Source organism: Puma concolor, chromosome B1 (genome assembly GCF_028749965.1).
Source record: "Puma concolor isolate L17-30 chromosome B1, mPumCon1.1.hap2, whole genome shotgun sequence".
Taxonomy (NCBI): Eukaryota; Metazoa; Chordata; class Mammalia; order Carnivora; family Felidae; genus Puma; species Puma concolor.
In genome coordinates this window covers 115,563,465-115,579,350 of record NC_141670.1, presented here as the reverse complement: position 1 = coordinate 115,579,350, position 15,886 = coordinate 115,563,465, and the positions used below count along the sequence as shown (strand labels likewise).

Genomic DNA, 15,886 nt, shown 5'->3' with positions numbered 1-15,886 from the left:
AGGCAGCCTCTTGAAGCCCAGCAAGGCAAGAAAACAGAAGGAGCCTTCAGAAGGAGCACAGTTCTGTTGACACCTTGATATTGGCCCCACGAGACCCATTTTGGATTTCTGACCTATTCTCTCTGTGAGAGAATACGTTTGTGTTGCTTTAGCCACTAAATCTGTAGTAATCTGTTATAGCAACAATAGAAAATGAATATGCCACTCAGCACGTAAAACAAGAGAAGCCTGTATAAGGGCAAGAAATGAAGAAGAAGTTCAATTTAAGCTTCTGCGTCTGATATTAGTGGAGAGGTAGAAAAAAAATTAAAAGAAAAAATCTTAATAAGGAATGGAGGTTGTCAGCTTTCTTGTTTAAATGTAAAAATTCATGTTTAGAAGGTGAGATTAAATGACTGTTAATAGTCACAAACTAAGCAGAAAGTACTATCTTTTACTTGGTTTCTAAAATAAGAAATTTGTCCTAAATTGTTGGGGTCCCTGGGTGGCTCAGTTGGTTAAGCATCCGGCTTCGGCTCAGGTCATGATCTTAAGGTTCGTGAGTTAGAGCCCAGCGCTGAACTCTGCACTGACAGCTTGGAGCCTGAAGCCTGCTTGGGTTTCTGTGTCTCCCTCTCTCTCTGCCCCTCCCTAGCTTGTGCTTTCTTTCTCTCTCAAAAATAAATAAATAACATTAATTTTTTTTAATTTGCCCTAAATCATTATCTTTTAAATTAATTACAGTGGATAATCACAATAATGATGAGAATGTATAGAGTTTTAAGACATCAGTTATGTTTTTATTTTGAGAACAATTGAGTTATGTAGTGTGGTGGCTCAACAAACAGTTAATGTGTAAAAAGCAAGCCCTGATTCATGCAAAGCCCATTAGCCATGACCACAGCATCCAAGAGATCCTCCCCCATTTGCAGGAACTTCAACAGAATTAGGTATTCTCCAGGCCTAAGCTGGCCTTGATACCTTAATACAGAATAAAAATCATTGTGCCACCCTCCTCCACATGGGCTTGTGGTATTTGGTATGGACAGGACCAATACGATTTTGTGTCTGAAGGAGCTTCTTGCTTAGAAGTCTTGCATCCAAAACTTACTGGTCAAGAGTGATCACATCTTGGTGGCCTCTGAACTGCCGAGCCAAGCGTAAGGCTAAGTCATTGGCTTCAGATCTAAGATAACACAGAGACAGGGATCAACATGACATAAGCTTAAAAAAAAAAAAGTTTCAAAATGTTAATTACCAAAGTTGTAAGATCCCAGTTATTCAGAAATGGATGGAGAAGTAAGTTGCAGTCCTCTCTTTCCCCTTCAGTCTTGCTCACCCAGCAAATCTCACTTCATCCTTCTAATACAAGTTCCCCAGAGGTCTTCAATAAGGAATGAGACACACAAAAGAAACCCAATTCAAAGGATATGCTGCTCAGTTCCAATTTCAGCCTAGTTCAGCCACATTAGTAGGTGGCGGACTTGGAGGATGTCAGGAAGCCCACGTTAAGCCTCATCTCGGAGGAATGGCAGTGCGACAGCCCCTTAATTGGACCACAAAACTAAGTTCTACTGACCCAATATTTGATCAGCTCCTCATTGATAAAATGAAGATCATAATTTTTCTTTCTGGTTTTGGCAGTCTAAATATACTACTCAGACACAGAGGAAGAAAATAATCATTTGTGGGATGTTTGCTCTCTGCCAGACATCATATGGAGAGTTTTGGTTGCATTTATTCTCAGAACTCCTCTGTATGGCGGGGGCTGCTGTCTCCTTTGTATGGATGAAGCAATGCCTCAGAGAGGTTAAGGAGCTCTCTGAGCTCTCACAGCTAATAAGCTCTCACAGCTAATAAGAGGTAGAGCCAGCATTCAGACCGTTTAACTTCAGGATTATGCTTTGTACCGTCCCAGGCTCTGCTGCCTCCAGTCTCTGGTGACAGTGCTCTTGGAAGCAATCCCTTTTTGACAGTGTAGGATTCTTTAGAAGTGAAAGGCAAATATTATGGTATTTAATTCATTGAAGGCAAAGAAATGCTTTATAACAACAAATTGGATCCTAAAATTTCTTCATTCTTTACAAAGAAAAAGGAATGATCTTCTGCCTACAAAATTGGTTTTAAAATCTCATTGAAAAGAGAAATGTGAATCACAATATCATATGATCAAACAGTTACAGAATTTCTAATAGTTTTAATCATATATACATACACATAATTTTTAAAATATGAGTTTAATGCTGTATGTACAGGTCTCCTCCCAATATAATATTGCATTGTGAGCTTTTCACATGTCACTATAAATGTATTTTCAAACACATATTTTTAACGTCTGCAGAATATTCCATAGAATAGATACAGAATAACTTGAATTTACGGAACTTAAAAGTTGGAACATATCTATTCTTTTGAATTTAGTCCTTCCTTTTTTTGTACTTGTGTTAGGGAAATGTTTAATTGCCTAAGAAAACAAGTCAATCAAAAGTCTTACAGGGGCGCCTGGGTGGCTCAGTCAGTTAAGCGTCCGACGTTAGCTCAGGTTATGATCTCACGGTTCGTGAGTTCGAGCCCCACATCGGGCTCTATGCTGACAGTTCAGAGCCTGGAGCCTGCTTCAGATTCTGTGTCTCCCTCTCTCTCTGCCCCTCCCCTGCTCACCCTCTATTTCTCTCTCAAAAAATAAGTAAACATTAAAAAAAATTTAACAAAAGTCTTACAAAAGTTATATCCGTTTAGTAGAATTCCTTCTTTGCTGAAATCCATTATTCGTGCTTCAAAAAAACTGTCCGGGCCTTATTGATTTTTAAAATTTTTTTTAAATGTTTATTTACTTTTGAGAGAGAGAGAGAGACAGAGTATGAGTGGGGGAGGGCAGAGAGGGAGACACAGAATCTGAAGCAGGGTCCAGGCTCTGAGCTGTTTATACAGAGCCCAACGTGAGCTGAAGTCAGATGCTTAACCGACTGGGCCACCCAGGCGCTCCTTTATTTAAAAAAAATTTTTTTTTAATGTTTTATTTATTTATTTTGAGAGAGACAGGGTGAGCAGGGGAGGGGCAGAGAGAGAGAGAGAATCCCATGCAGGCTCCGCAGGATGTGGGTCTCCAACTCACCAGAACATGAGGTCATGACTGAGCGGAAATCAAGAATCCGAGGCTTAAGAGGCTGAACGACCCAGGCAGGGGGTCCCTATCGATTTTTTTTAGCTGCTTCCTCTAGTGTCTGAAGAGGTGACTGTCATACGACTGGTTAGGTTTTGTCACGTGAGAACCAGCTTGGATATTTTTGCCAGGGTTACAACCCAGGTGTCTCTCCTTTAGGGATACTAAAGCATTCTAGATATGCTTTTCTTACCTTTCACCAAGGGAAGCCCTGGTAATAAAAAGTTGAGTAACATGCACATGTTAATCATCAGTGGCTGTGCCAAAAACCCCGGAGCATGCCGTCCACAAGCTCATGGAGCAAAAGCAGAAGAAAACTGAACCATCAGGGCCCCCGCGTGTGTTCACTTAATAAGTGGCAAGAATCTCAGAAAAACTTTTTAGACGTCTGCGCTCCACCACAAATCAAAAAGAAAGATACGTGTGAGAGAGTAAACAAAGAGATGAGCGGGAATGGGGGTGGGTGGGAAACTTTGAAACATACCCTGAGTTTGTAAAATAGCAAACAGAGAGCGTCTCCGGCAGGGTTGCTGAAAGGCGCCTGGCATACTCAACAATATTGTCATGAAGGAATCGAGAATTTGTGTTTAGCAGTTCCATCTGTTTCAGGGCAGCCGTGACCACTTCCGGGTGACAGTGTCCCACTAGAATTTAGAAGACAAAGCAAACAAACAAACAAAGAAATTACAATTTTAAATTCCTGGGCAGTGAGGGGGATTCTGAAGCAAGAAAAAGAGAAAAAGAAAAAGTTGAGCTTCCTTCTCTCCCACGTTGCTCCGTAACTTTTCCTGGCAGGGACGACTGACCCCATTCAGCCAAGGAGCTGCAGCCATTGCAATTCCTGGGACACATATCAATGGTGCTCTGTCTGCCTTACTCCACAAATGTATCCTTCACGGCACAACAAAGACAGGACATGTACCGTGCGCCACGTTGTTGATGCAGTCCAGGTACTGTTCACCTCTCTCGTCAAACATGTACTGCCCCTGGGCTCGCACTATTTTGATGGGATCCGCAGCGAAGAACAATTTGCATGAGGGCCTAGAGATAATGAAAGGAAACACGTTGGTCTGGAAGGACTGCTCAGTGTTTTTCCTTTTCAATGAAGGTCATGATCAGTGGAAAATTACAGTTACATAAAGGAAAGAGAAACACAACCTGGGTGACATACATTTAAAAAAATTTTTTTCATATTAGCCTGGAACCTTTCACCTTAATCCCCCATTCGTGACCCTGCTCATATATTTCATGTATTTGTGATATGAAATTTGCCATGATTTGACAACTCGGTTTAGAGGCACATGGATCAACTCTGACAGCTCTAATTACACCAACCAATAACTAATTTTCCTTTGGGAAGTTTTGTTCTACCAGAAAAAAAAAACAAAAAAACAAAAAACTTTTTTTTTTTTGAGGTTGACTATGTTCAGGAACTGATAAATATTACAAATATTTAATCCTCCCGACAATCATATGAAATAGGGTTATTATCATTCTCATTTTTATAGGTGAGGAAACTGAGGCTCAGAAAAATCAAGACACTTGTTCAAGATTACACAGCCAACAAGTGAAAAAAAAACCCTGAATTTGATAGTAGACTGTCCTAATACCATAGCCCAAGTCAGTATCTGCTTGTTTTCTCCCTCTCCCTTTCTGATCTAATTGATAAGAAATGAATAGCACTAAAAGCTAAATATAAATAAATTGGTATTAAATACTATAAAAGAGATTTTATAGGAGACCATTCCCATGTCTTTTGAGTGGTACTTGTCCTGTATCAAATGGATTTTCCATTCTTAAATAATGAAATCCAATTATTCTTCTAATCCCTTAATCCATTATTTTGAGCATAATAAAAAGTCATCCATATTTTGGGTTACTTGGATGAATGTCTGGAATATAAATTTTAGAATGCCTGGAGTATAAATTTTAGTAACATAGAAACATCACAAAAGTTTGAGATGTTCTACATATCCATATGGATATGTAGAAAATAAAATAGAATATATTATTTTTATTTTGGTGATTTTGCATGCACAAAAAAGTGCCACATGCATTGGAGGTATTTTGGAAGGTAATGAAATGCTTACATATTAAATTGAAAGTGTTTTACTTATTGCGTATAAGTAAAGTAAAATACTTTAGAAAGTATTTTAATTATTATATATAGGTAATCTTAATTTAAAATTGCCTCAGATTAAGTATCGTCAGTTAAAAGGAAACTAATATTTAAATTTTTTTTTTCAACGTTTTTATTTATTTATTTATGGGACAGACAGAAACAGAGCATGAACGGGGGAGGGGCAGAGAGAGAGGGAGACACAGAACCGGAAACAGGCTCCAGGCTCCGAGCCATCAGCCCAGAGCCTGACGCGGGGCTCGAACTCACGGACCGTGAGATCGTGACCTGGCTGAAGTCGGACGCTTAACCGACTGCGCCACCCAGGCGCCCCAGGAAACTAATATTTAATGAGAATTTCTTATTAGCTCAAACCCAACTGTTAGTTTATACTCCCCGTTAAAAGCCAAAGGAAACCTTTGTCATGAGTGTGGGCTAGTAACTGCAGACTTCATCCTCCCTTGCTAACAGTACTTTACACGTTGCACTCAGACTTCAGGTAAAATTCTTCAGGGCTGTCCATGGTGATATTCCTCCTTTCCCAAAATTTCTTCTGCTCACACTAGAAACCATTGGCTTTTCCCTGGAATCTAATTATATAGGATTGAAAACTAACAGAAAAAGACAAGGGGGTGGGAGGAATGGGACCATTTTGGCTTCCGCTATGCCGGGTTGAGAGAGTTCCTTCCAAGCAATCTCCCAACAGGCCATCTAGAAACGTCTGGGTTGAGACCAGGAGACCAGTAGGAGCAACCGCCTAGCATTTCTCAGAAGTAGATACTAGTTCTTTTCTTTCTTGCGTCCCTAGTCCTCTCTCAAGTTTACCCATGACAGTGCTTGTTAATTACATGTGAGTATTGCAGGCCTTTGATTTTACAGTGGCCACAATCATCATCTATATTTACATGTGCCTTTTTAGAAATCAGATCATGCTTATTAATCTCACTTGCTCACTCCTGTGAAGCAGAATGTTATTCCTACTCCCACAGAAGAGGAAATTAAAGTAATCTGACAGAGGTCACACAGGTAACATGACACCCTACTAGGACCAGAGCCCAGGTCTGACCTAACATTCAGTGCTGTACGCTTACCGGTATTTTACTGAGTCGTTTATAACACGCGCAAAACAAAAGGAGACTGGAAAGAACATTGCATTTTTTCATTGTAATGAGGGCACAGCTTATTTTACCCTTAAAGTGTCTTTTAAGGTTTTCTTCTGGCTGGATTAACCCTTTATCTCCTAACCACGCAAGCAAGAAGAAAAAGTTCACTCTAAACAAAAGTTGTCAGAATTAGTTTGTTTTCATAGCCACTGTCGAAAATATTTTTGAGGGGCGCCTGGGTGGCTCAGTCGGTTAAACACCCGACTTCTGCTCAGGCTCAGGTCATGATCTTCGGGTTGGTGAGTCTGAGCCCGGAGAATGGGCTATGCGCTGACAGGTTAGAGCTTGGAGCCCGCTTGGGATTCTGTCTGTCTGTCTCTGTTCCTCCCCAGCTCAAATTCTCTCTCTCTCTCTCTCTGAAAAATAAATAAAGATTTAAAAAAAAAATTTAAAAATATCTTTGAGTTCACAGTTTTGAGAGCTTTCGGGTTGTGGGATTTGGCGCAGGGCTACCCATCTCCGTCTCAGCCCCCATCCCTGGAATAGTTCCCCTCCTAGATCTATTAACCCTCGTGGGACAACTCTCGCAGCCGCCGGCAGCTCCCAGGCAGCGGCAGGGGGCAGAGCGCCCGGACTGCGCGGGAGCAGGCTGGCGGCGTTCTCTCCCGGCGGAGGCGCGGCGGGCACCGGGAGCTGGCGCGGCGGGCGGGCTGCGGCGCGAGTGCGCAGGTGCGGCTGCCGGGCGGCGGTGTCTCGCGCTCGGCGGGCCACCGCCCCGGGGGGCCTCGGCCCGCCGCGTTCTTGCTCGCCCGCTACCTGCCCCGCTTCGGCTCCCCGCCCCTGGCGCTAGTTACCGAGCCCTCACCCGATGTGCTTCCTCCTCAGCGCCAGGGTGTCCTGCTTGCTGTACAGCTCGCACATGGTGGCGCGGCAGCCGGGCGCTCCTCGGCTCTCCCTCTCGCCTGCGAGCGCCTGCCTCGCGAGGCTGCCCCAGCGGCGGGCCTTTCCCGCCGCGGTCCCTCGTGGGGTCCCCTCGCCCGGGGCGTCTGGAGTCACTGGTGGCATCAACTAGCTGGGGTCATCTCCCTTTTAAGTCTTGCCCTGCCTTTGCCCTTCGCCAAGCCCCACCCTCCTGTTCCCCCTCCTCCGCCCGGGTGCCGCTTTGGCGAGTCACCGGACTAGCCACTCATTCGCCACCACCCGTGCCCCTCAACTAACTGACTCCGGCTCCTGCCCTGCGGTTCCCACTACCCCTCCCGATCGTTGCTGCTTCTTTGGACTCGCCTTTGATTTCCCGAACTCGACCTTGCCTTTGCCTTTCTTCCTCTTCTGCCCGCGAATTCCCTCCTTCCCACTTTCTTTCTTGTTTCTTTTTGGTGTATCCCATTGTGTTCTTGTAAACGTTCAAAGATAGGCGCTCTCTGGAGATCAGATCCTACCACTGTAGGGTCTCACAGTGAGCGTATTCCAATACCAAAACCTATCATAACTAAAGTAACGTCACATGCCCTAAGGATCAGTGACAGGGACGCAGCCCGATACTTGGGAATGATAACTCAGTGTTTCAAAGATCTACTCTAACAGTAATTACACTTCTAATTTCTCTCCTAGTATACAGATTATGAAACATATTCACGTGATTTACCTGGTTCAGTCCTCCAAACAAACCCCGAGAAATGATGAGGAGAGTTGTTATGCCATTAACATAAGACGAAAGAGATTATTCCCTGTCGCATGATTACATGTCTATCTGGTGGTGCATTTGGAATTCATTCCTAAATTTCTTGACTTCCTTTGGGATGATCTTCACACACTGATCAAATTGGAAGTTCAATATCTGGACAAAGTTAATGCTGATTAACTATAACATTAAGTCATAAGTTATCTTAAGAACTACAGATCATCTGATTTAACTTCCCTGTTCTGTCGATAAGAACAACGAGGCACAGAAAAGGTCTTATTCAAGGTCATGCAACTATTAGCCATAGAGTTTAAACTAGAGCATTTCCTTCTTTCTGTGTTTTGAAAGGCAGCAAAGAAAGCTTAATTTACCTATAGCAACGCACTTGAAGAATGTTTGCAGATGATCTTTTTCTTGAATGAAGTTATTAATTTACATTACGGCACAGAGGGAGTATTATTGCATTGCCTAAGATAGGCTGAGAAATAGGGTCCTATGACCAACAGCGTGGTAAGAATTCTAGGTGTTATAAATGAAGGGCAGAAGGCACTTACGGATCTCCCAAGAAATCCTAATCATGTAATCTTGGCCCAGCCCCATACTTGAAAGATGATGCCAAATGTACATTTATTCTCAAAACACCTAGCTAGACCTGGCGAAGTCACAGATAGTCACTCTTTTTCTATAAACCTCCATGGTTTCTTGTTTTGCCTAGTGCTTTAAAATATGTTCTGTAAATAACGATGGACCAAGAGTCTTAGGGTCTAGATCTGGTTCTTTCATAAACTAGTTAGGCTTCTTGACCTTTTGGAGGCCAAATTTCTTTGTAGTAAAAAAAAAAAATCTCCTTTTGACTCAAAGCATTGTAAAGAGGGCTTAAAAGAGATCATGACTGTAGAATGTGTGGTAAGATTGTTGTTAAGATCTCAATGTTCCTACCTTTTTTTTTTCTTTAATACCTGACCTCTAAGCAGAGTTATCACTCCTTTCTCCTTGAATCACTTACTCTTATAAATTGTTGGCACCGCCACACTTTCCTGATTTTCCTCTTCTCTCGCTTAACATGTAAATGTTCTTACCTCTGGGAATGAGGTCCTGGGCCCTTTCTTTGCTCTGTGCTCTTCCCCAAGATAATCCACCACAATGCCTTTGGGTTTACCCATCAAGGTGCCTGATTCACATCTCCACCCAGTTCTTTTTTCTTCTTGGTCCCACACTTTCATATCTACTTCTTTTCTTGACTTCTCTCCTGAGAGGCCTCGGATATACCTCGGACAGAATCAGTCCAAAGTAGAAGCTTTGATCCCCACCCCCAAAACTACTGCCTCGAATAAGTCCCCAACATCAGACATTCATTCACTCGTCCGCAATATATCAAATACTCACTGGGTGCCACTGAATGTTTCAGTTGCAGGAGATAAAGAGGAACTAGACTGAATGGACCTACCCCTCGGTGGCTCATACTAGATGTGCACTGTCTAGAACGTAGCCACTAACCACAGGTGAGTTTTAGGGACCCACGATGTGGCTAGTCTGAATTGAGATGTGCTGTCGACATAAAATACATACAAATGTATTGCAAAACACCTGTGAGATTTTTCATTAATTTTTATACGGATTGCTTGCTGAAATAATATTCTAGATAGATTGAATTAAGTGAAATATGTCATTAAAATTAATTTCACCTTTTTTTTTAAATGTGGTTACTAGTAAACTTAAAATTACGTATGTGGCTTCCATTACTTTTCTGTTGGACAGGATTATTCTAGACACAGAATAAACACATAAATAAAATAACGCGAGAATGGCTTAAGTTGCTTTCATTGTGGTAAGAGCCTTGAAGGGAGTAAACTAAGGGAAATGATCTAAACGAGAAAACTAGGAGTCCTGGATCATCCCTCTCTTTTTCTCAGCCCCATCCCCACGTCAAATTATTTTTGAGCCCTGTTGACTCCACCTCAAAGTATATTCTAAATCTCTCTGCTATCACCCTTTCTACTACCACCGCATGTAAGCCTTCTGCGTCTCCGCCAGGACCTATGGAGAAGCACTCGGGAGCTCATTTCCTTGCTTCCCCTTCCCACCCTGTGCGGCACGATCCTGTCCTTTCCCTTTTTATTTTTTTTTTTATTTTTTTTTTTTAAATTTTTTTTTTCAACGTTTATTTATTTTTGGGACAGAGAGAGACAGAGCATGAACGGGGGAGGGGCAGAGAGAGAGGGAGACACAGAATCGGAAACAGGCTCCAGGCTCTGAGCCATCAGCCCAGAGCCTGACGCGGGGCTCGAACTCCCGGACCGCGAGATCGTGACCTGGCTGAAGTCGGACGCTCAACCGACTGCGCCACCCAGGCGCCCCTTGTCCTTTCCCTTTTTAAAACCCAGCAGTGACTTCCAGTTTTCCTCTCCAGGCTCATTTTTGATTCTCGCCCCCTAGCACGCATCCACCCCACTGGGGTTTCTTGCCCGTAATGACTTCAAAGACTATATTTGCTTCAGTTTCAGTTTGAATGTCACGGACAGCCCTGGAGAGGTCGTTCTTGACTACCTTGCTTTAAATAGTTCTCAATTAATTAAAAACAGGAATCCCTGCCCTGTTCCTGTCTTAATCTCCTCTTTGTTTGGTGTCTCGCTGTCTCGTTCATCAGTGTAACTCAGCACAACCCAGCACTTACCATACGGTAGACAGAGAAATACTTGTGGACTGACTGACTGAAACAGAAAAGACATGTGAAGACTCAATACCTTGTTTCGAAGGTGAAGTTCTTAGGACGCCATAGAGCCTTTGAAACCTTATTCCCTCTATTTGCATACTGACTGCCAATACATTTTAGCCATTTCTTTAGGAGAGAGATGCTTAGATTCATTATCTTTTAATTATCTTTTATAGGAAAACAGGTTGCTGCTCCAAAAACATCATTTCCCCATTGTTTAACTTATTTCACAATGTAGAATATATAATATTAACTAAGTACCAAGAACAGTCTTTAAATAAAGAACAGACACGTCGTAGCACCAAAATAAAGATGGAAACAGGCCAACAGTTCACCTTCTGCAATGTTTTGTCAAAAAACAAATTCCAAGGTGTGTTTTGGTGTATTTTCCCGTGTACTTCTGTATCGCATGATTATTTGGTAAGAGTGGGTGCAGGTGCGTCTTTCCTCCCAGAAGCAGACGTTTGCTCAGTTGTGGTCCTGATCCTATTGATTAGGTCACCCCATTGAGTGAGTTCTGACCTGAAGGTCACAGATTACTCAACAGCCTACACTTGGCCAAACAAACTGTACTTGTGCGTGGCAGAAATGAGAAGGCACAGTGTGCACCAACTTGGGACAATAAGAATTCCGCTCCATATTCCGACGAGAAGAGTCTGAATGGCAGGTTTTAATTTTCTTGTCAGTGACAAACATGCAAAGATGAGTGAACTCTGTGTTCCCAACCACAGAGGCTCTCCAGCTTATTCTACAATACTCAAGATGGAATGTGAGCATTTGACTGGTTCCTCACTCTCTCCTGTTACCCTGCCCTGCCCTCCTCCTGCCCTTTGTGGACACTTGCCTCTTCTGAAATCATACATCATCTGGGACAAATGCTGGGTATGATGCTTTTCGGACATGACACATGATATCCAAGGAGGGTCTCCTTTGCCCCTGACACTCGTTGCATGAGAGTGCAGGTCAAATGTCTTAACTTCACTGAGGAGTCCACTCTGATGTCAGCATGTGTGTATAATTGCACACACAGCCCCTAGTTCACATCAGAAAGAACCCGATAGGCCCTCCCACACCTGGGACTTCAAACGTTAATGGAGCCATTCTACCACTCGGGAGATGTGTGTGTGTTCCTACTGTATACACCTATCCTCCCTGCCCCAAACTAAGTCCACAAGAATCTTCCAGACTTGTGTTTGTGTGTGGCAGGGGGAGTCTTCTGAGGGGTGTGTGTGGTGGTGGAGAAAGGTTATATTTTAAATACCCTAGGCTGGTGGGCGGGGGGGGGGGGGGGGTGTGGGCAGCGCCTGGGTGGTGCCTGGGTGGCTCAGTTGGTTAAGCATCCAACTTCGGCTCAGGTCATGATCTCACACCTTGTGAGTTTGAGCCCTGCATTGGGCTCTGTGCTGAGAGCTCAGAGCCTGGAGCCTGCTTTGGATTCTGTTTCCCTCTCCCTCTGCCCCTCCCCAGCTTGTGCTCTGTCTCTTTCTCTCAAAAATAAATAAACGTTACAAAAATTTAAAAAAAATACCCTAGGCTTATCTTACTCTTCCTGGAACTGTAGTCAGCCTGGAAACCACATAAGCACTCAAGAGGTCGACTAGTGGAACTTGCAATTCGTGATGCTCCAGATGCAGACAAGGATCAAGAATAAGGCTCCAGTTCATTTCTCATGAGTTTGTTTCTAGTGTTGAAGGGGTCTAGCATAAGCCACTGTGGCATAAAACTTACTTTGAGCTGTAGGCATTACAATAGAGGTGGGAAGGGCTTTTATCTTGAACTCCCTTTGTCCGTCCAACAGCAGAGCCCCCCAGAAGAACTCAAATGTCATCTTCAGCTTCACAACCAGGAAAGAATGATTCTTATCCCCTGCACACGAGACCACCTGACCAGACACGGTCACAAAACCACCACACGTGCCATGTGTTCTCCTAAGGGCCCGTTCAGCTTTCCTAAATGACATTTGTTTTCCCACAAGTATTCATTCTCCCTTCCCTTTCCTGCGTTAAGATGGTTTATCAGCTCCAGATTCTAACTGCCCTTTTGAGTCACATTTTCCTGTGTGCTTCCCCATAAATGAATAGAAATTTGTCTTAGGCGAGCCGATAGGGAGGATAACTGGACAGACTGCGATCAGGTTCCTTCTTACTCCAACTGGATAATGTGCAACTATGCCAGTATGAAGAGAGTTTTCTGAGGACATAATCCTTGTGAGGTCTCAATATTTTCCTCTAAGGAGCCGGCAGAGGTTGGGGACAAGTGATAAAGTCCCAAGTTCAACTGCTTATGGGCTGGGGACGTGCACTGTTCTGCGGGACGTTTACAGAATGTAGAACTAGACCAACATTCCATTCCATTGCTCTCGGTCCCAGAAGGCTCTAGAAGCTTCTGCAGTCAAAGAGCTTCTTCCCTCTCTTGACAGCTGTATGTCTATCAGTGCACACACACAAAAAAACCCCTCCTATTTCAAGGAACACACTTTAAAATACACCAGTATAGAGAAACTGAATGTTGAATATATCAGAGCAAACAAGAGGGAGAGAGCAAGAGGTGGGGCGGGAGGACACAGGGCTTACAGACTTTGCTCAGGATCATGGATTGCATTCCCAAGGAATTACCTGCGGGGGAGTTGTCCTACTAAAAGTGTCACTCTGGCTGTGTCACCATGTGTCACTTCTTGCTTGATTTAGTTCTAAGTAGGAAAAGTATCATGTGAACTAAGAGTTTACACCAAGATCCTCCACTGGTTGGGGTCATAAAAAGCACAACCCCTGTTAGGACCAGTTTTTTTTTTTTACATGGGAAAGGAAGGTATATTTCTCAGGGGTATTCCGCAGGGTAGCACTGGACACACTTGCTTAATAAGAATCAGTGAGAGGGGCACCTGGGTGGGTCAGTCGGTTAAGCGTCCAACTTCGGCTCAGGTCGTGATCTCAAGGCTCGTGAGTTCGAGCCCTGCATTGGGCTGTCTGTTGTCAGCACAGACCCTGCCTCGGATCCTCTGTCTCCTTCTCTCTCTGCCCCTCCCTTGCTCTGTCACTTAAAAATAAACATTAAAAAAAAAAAAAAAAGAATCACTGAGGAACTTTGCTTAAAGTACAGATTCCCAGGCACCCCCACCCCCGTGAACCACCAAAATGGGATCCCCAGAGAGGGATCCTGGGAACCTGTATTTTAACAAACTTCATAGATTCCTACCATCAGGCAAGTTTGAGAAACATTGTCATAGGAGTTGGGCCAAAGCCACGGGGCCATTTCAGTAGATGGTCTGTTATTCCTGGTCTAAGATATCACTGTCTCTTGTCTGAATCATACCAACAGCCTCTTATTTGTTGCTGCAGGTTTATGCGTGGGTCCCCCTCCAGTGCCCCATCCTCAAAGCAGCCGGACAGACATATTTACTATGAAAGCTGGCTCTTCCCACTCCCCTACAAATACATCTTAATAATTTTCCACTTATCTTTTAGGACTCCAATCCATGATCCTGTGTCATCCAGCCCTGCCTCTTGCTTTCTCCCTCTTGCTTGCTCAAGCCCAGTTGCATTGGCCCTCCTCAGAACTGCCTCATCTGGGTCCTCACGTGAGACGCTGTCCCAAGGCCCCCTACGCTATTCCCACCATCCCCCGCTTGACTCAGGCCTCCGCTTCAGTGATGCTCACTTGTGGTCAGCCACACGCCCCACTGCCCCTGCCCAACCTTAGGAAATCAACTCCAGCCAACCTACCTTTGTTTGCTATTTCCACAGCATCCCATACTTTCTTTCCCCCTGGAGCACTCGTCACAATTGTAACTAATTAACATATTAGCTGTATCATTACACGTTTAAGGCCTATTTTTCCTCCCTAGAATTAAAGTTCCATGGGTGAGAGACTGGGTCTGACCTTCTCCCACTGTATCCCTAGTGTCTAGTCCAGGGCCTGGTAGGTACATAGTAGGTACTCAATAAATACTTTAAAAATAAAGGTCAAATTTAGTTACCGGTGTAATAGCACTTACTGCTATAACTGATAAGGTGCTTTCATTTCTATCTCTCCAATCTTCACACCAGCACGGTAGGTGTTATTATCTCTATTTTCAGAGTAGGGAATTGAGACTCAGGTCGTAGGATATGCTCTGGGCCTCAGAGTGGCTTTGGGGTATAGTCAGGATGAGATCTAAAGCTCATGCCCCTGGGAGCGCCTGGGCCTGGTGGGGAAATCATGGGATTTCCATAACGGGACCCACAGTGGAAAATGCAGTTGGTTAAGCATCCAACCAAGCTCAGTTCATGATCTCGGGGTTCGTTGAACCAAGCCCCACGTGGGGCTCTGTGCTGACAGCTCAGATCCAGAGCCTGCTTCAGATTCCGTGTCTCCCTCTCTCTCTCTGCCCCTCCCTCACTCATGCTCTGTCTCCCTCCCTTCCTCCCTCAAAAATAAATACACATTAAAAAAATTTAAAAAAATAAAGCTCATGCCCCTGTCGTCCTGTCCAACCGCTTGGAGTGCCGCGTGAAGGACCAGAGTTACCTATATTCTTCTTGGAACCTCTTCCTTAGGAGTCTTGTGTTTATTTTGCTCTTCACACGGCCGATCTCATCTGCTAATACAGGGTTAAGAGGGCTCCTGGCAGGTTTGGCTGAGCCTGATAGCATCAGCTGTTTTTCCCGGAGAAAGTCTATGTTTGAGGGTCACGGTCAAATCGAAAACAATTTTTAAAGCCATCAATGAGGCAGCATCAGGCTGATGCGTTAGCTTGCTTTTATGCAAAGAAAAAAAAAAGTCCAGAAATGTCAGTAAGTCTCTTTAGTCCCAATGTGGGTGACTCTGAAAGAATAGACATGGGACACAGGCGTATCGAGGCTTCTGGGAAGGCTGCCAGGACTCAGCCTCCCTGGGAACTGGCAGGCCCAGGAGCCATGTGGCTGCCAAGTGCTTGGCCAACAAGATTCCTTTCTTCCTGACTTGCCCCCGAGACTGAGGCACATGGGGGCAGGCCAGTAGCGACAAAAGTTATATAATATGTGTGTTTAATTTTTAGCACTGGCAACAAAGCAGTGTCTAATTTGATGTCACATGTTTGGTGTTATAAACTTGTAAAAAGTATACTGAGGTTTTCATGACACATTCTATTCTGTAGCCTTGAGAATAC

The 15,886-nt window shown here is 43.9% G+C and overlaps 1 protein-coding gene across 6 annotated transcripts in view; it reads right to left on the bottom strand.

Moving 5' to 3' along the window:
- Positions 1–15,527, bottom strand: part of ETNPPL (ethanolamine-phosphate phospho-lyase) — a 53,485-nt gene extending 37,958 nt beyond the window's left edge. For 4 of the 6 annotated variants that reach the window (XM_086704431.1, XM_086704432.1, XM_025921708.2 and 1 more), the window contains exons 1-4: positions 7,230–7,463; positions 4,065–4,183; positions 3,627–3,786; positions 1,091–1,165 (exon numbers count right to left, since the gene is read on the bottom strand). In XM_086704431.1, coding sequence (XP_086560557.1) covers positions 1,091–1,165; positions 3,627–3,786; positions 4,065–4,183; positions 7,230–7,429 — 554 coding nt within the window. In that variant the 5' untranslated portion in view covers positions 7,430–7,463. Of the gene's footprint in view, positions 1–1,090; positions 1,166–3,626; positions 3,787–4,064; positions 4,184–7,229; positions 7,465–15,264 lie in introns of those variants that run through there. The other 2 variants (XM_086704430.1, XM_086704429.1) reach the window with 2 other exon arrangements.
- Between the last annotated feature and the right edge of the window lie 359 nt (positions 15,528–15,886).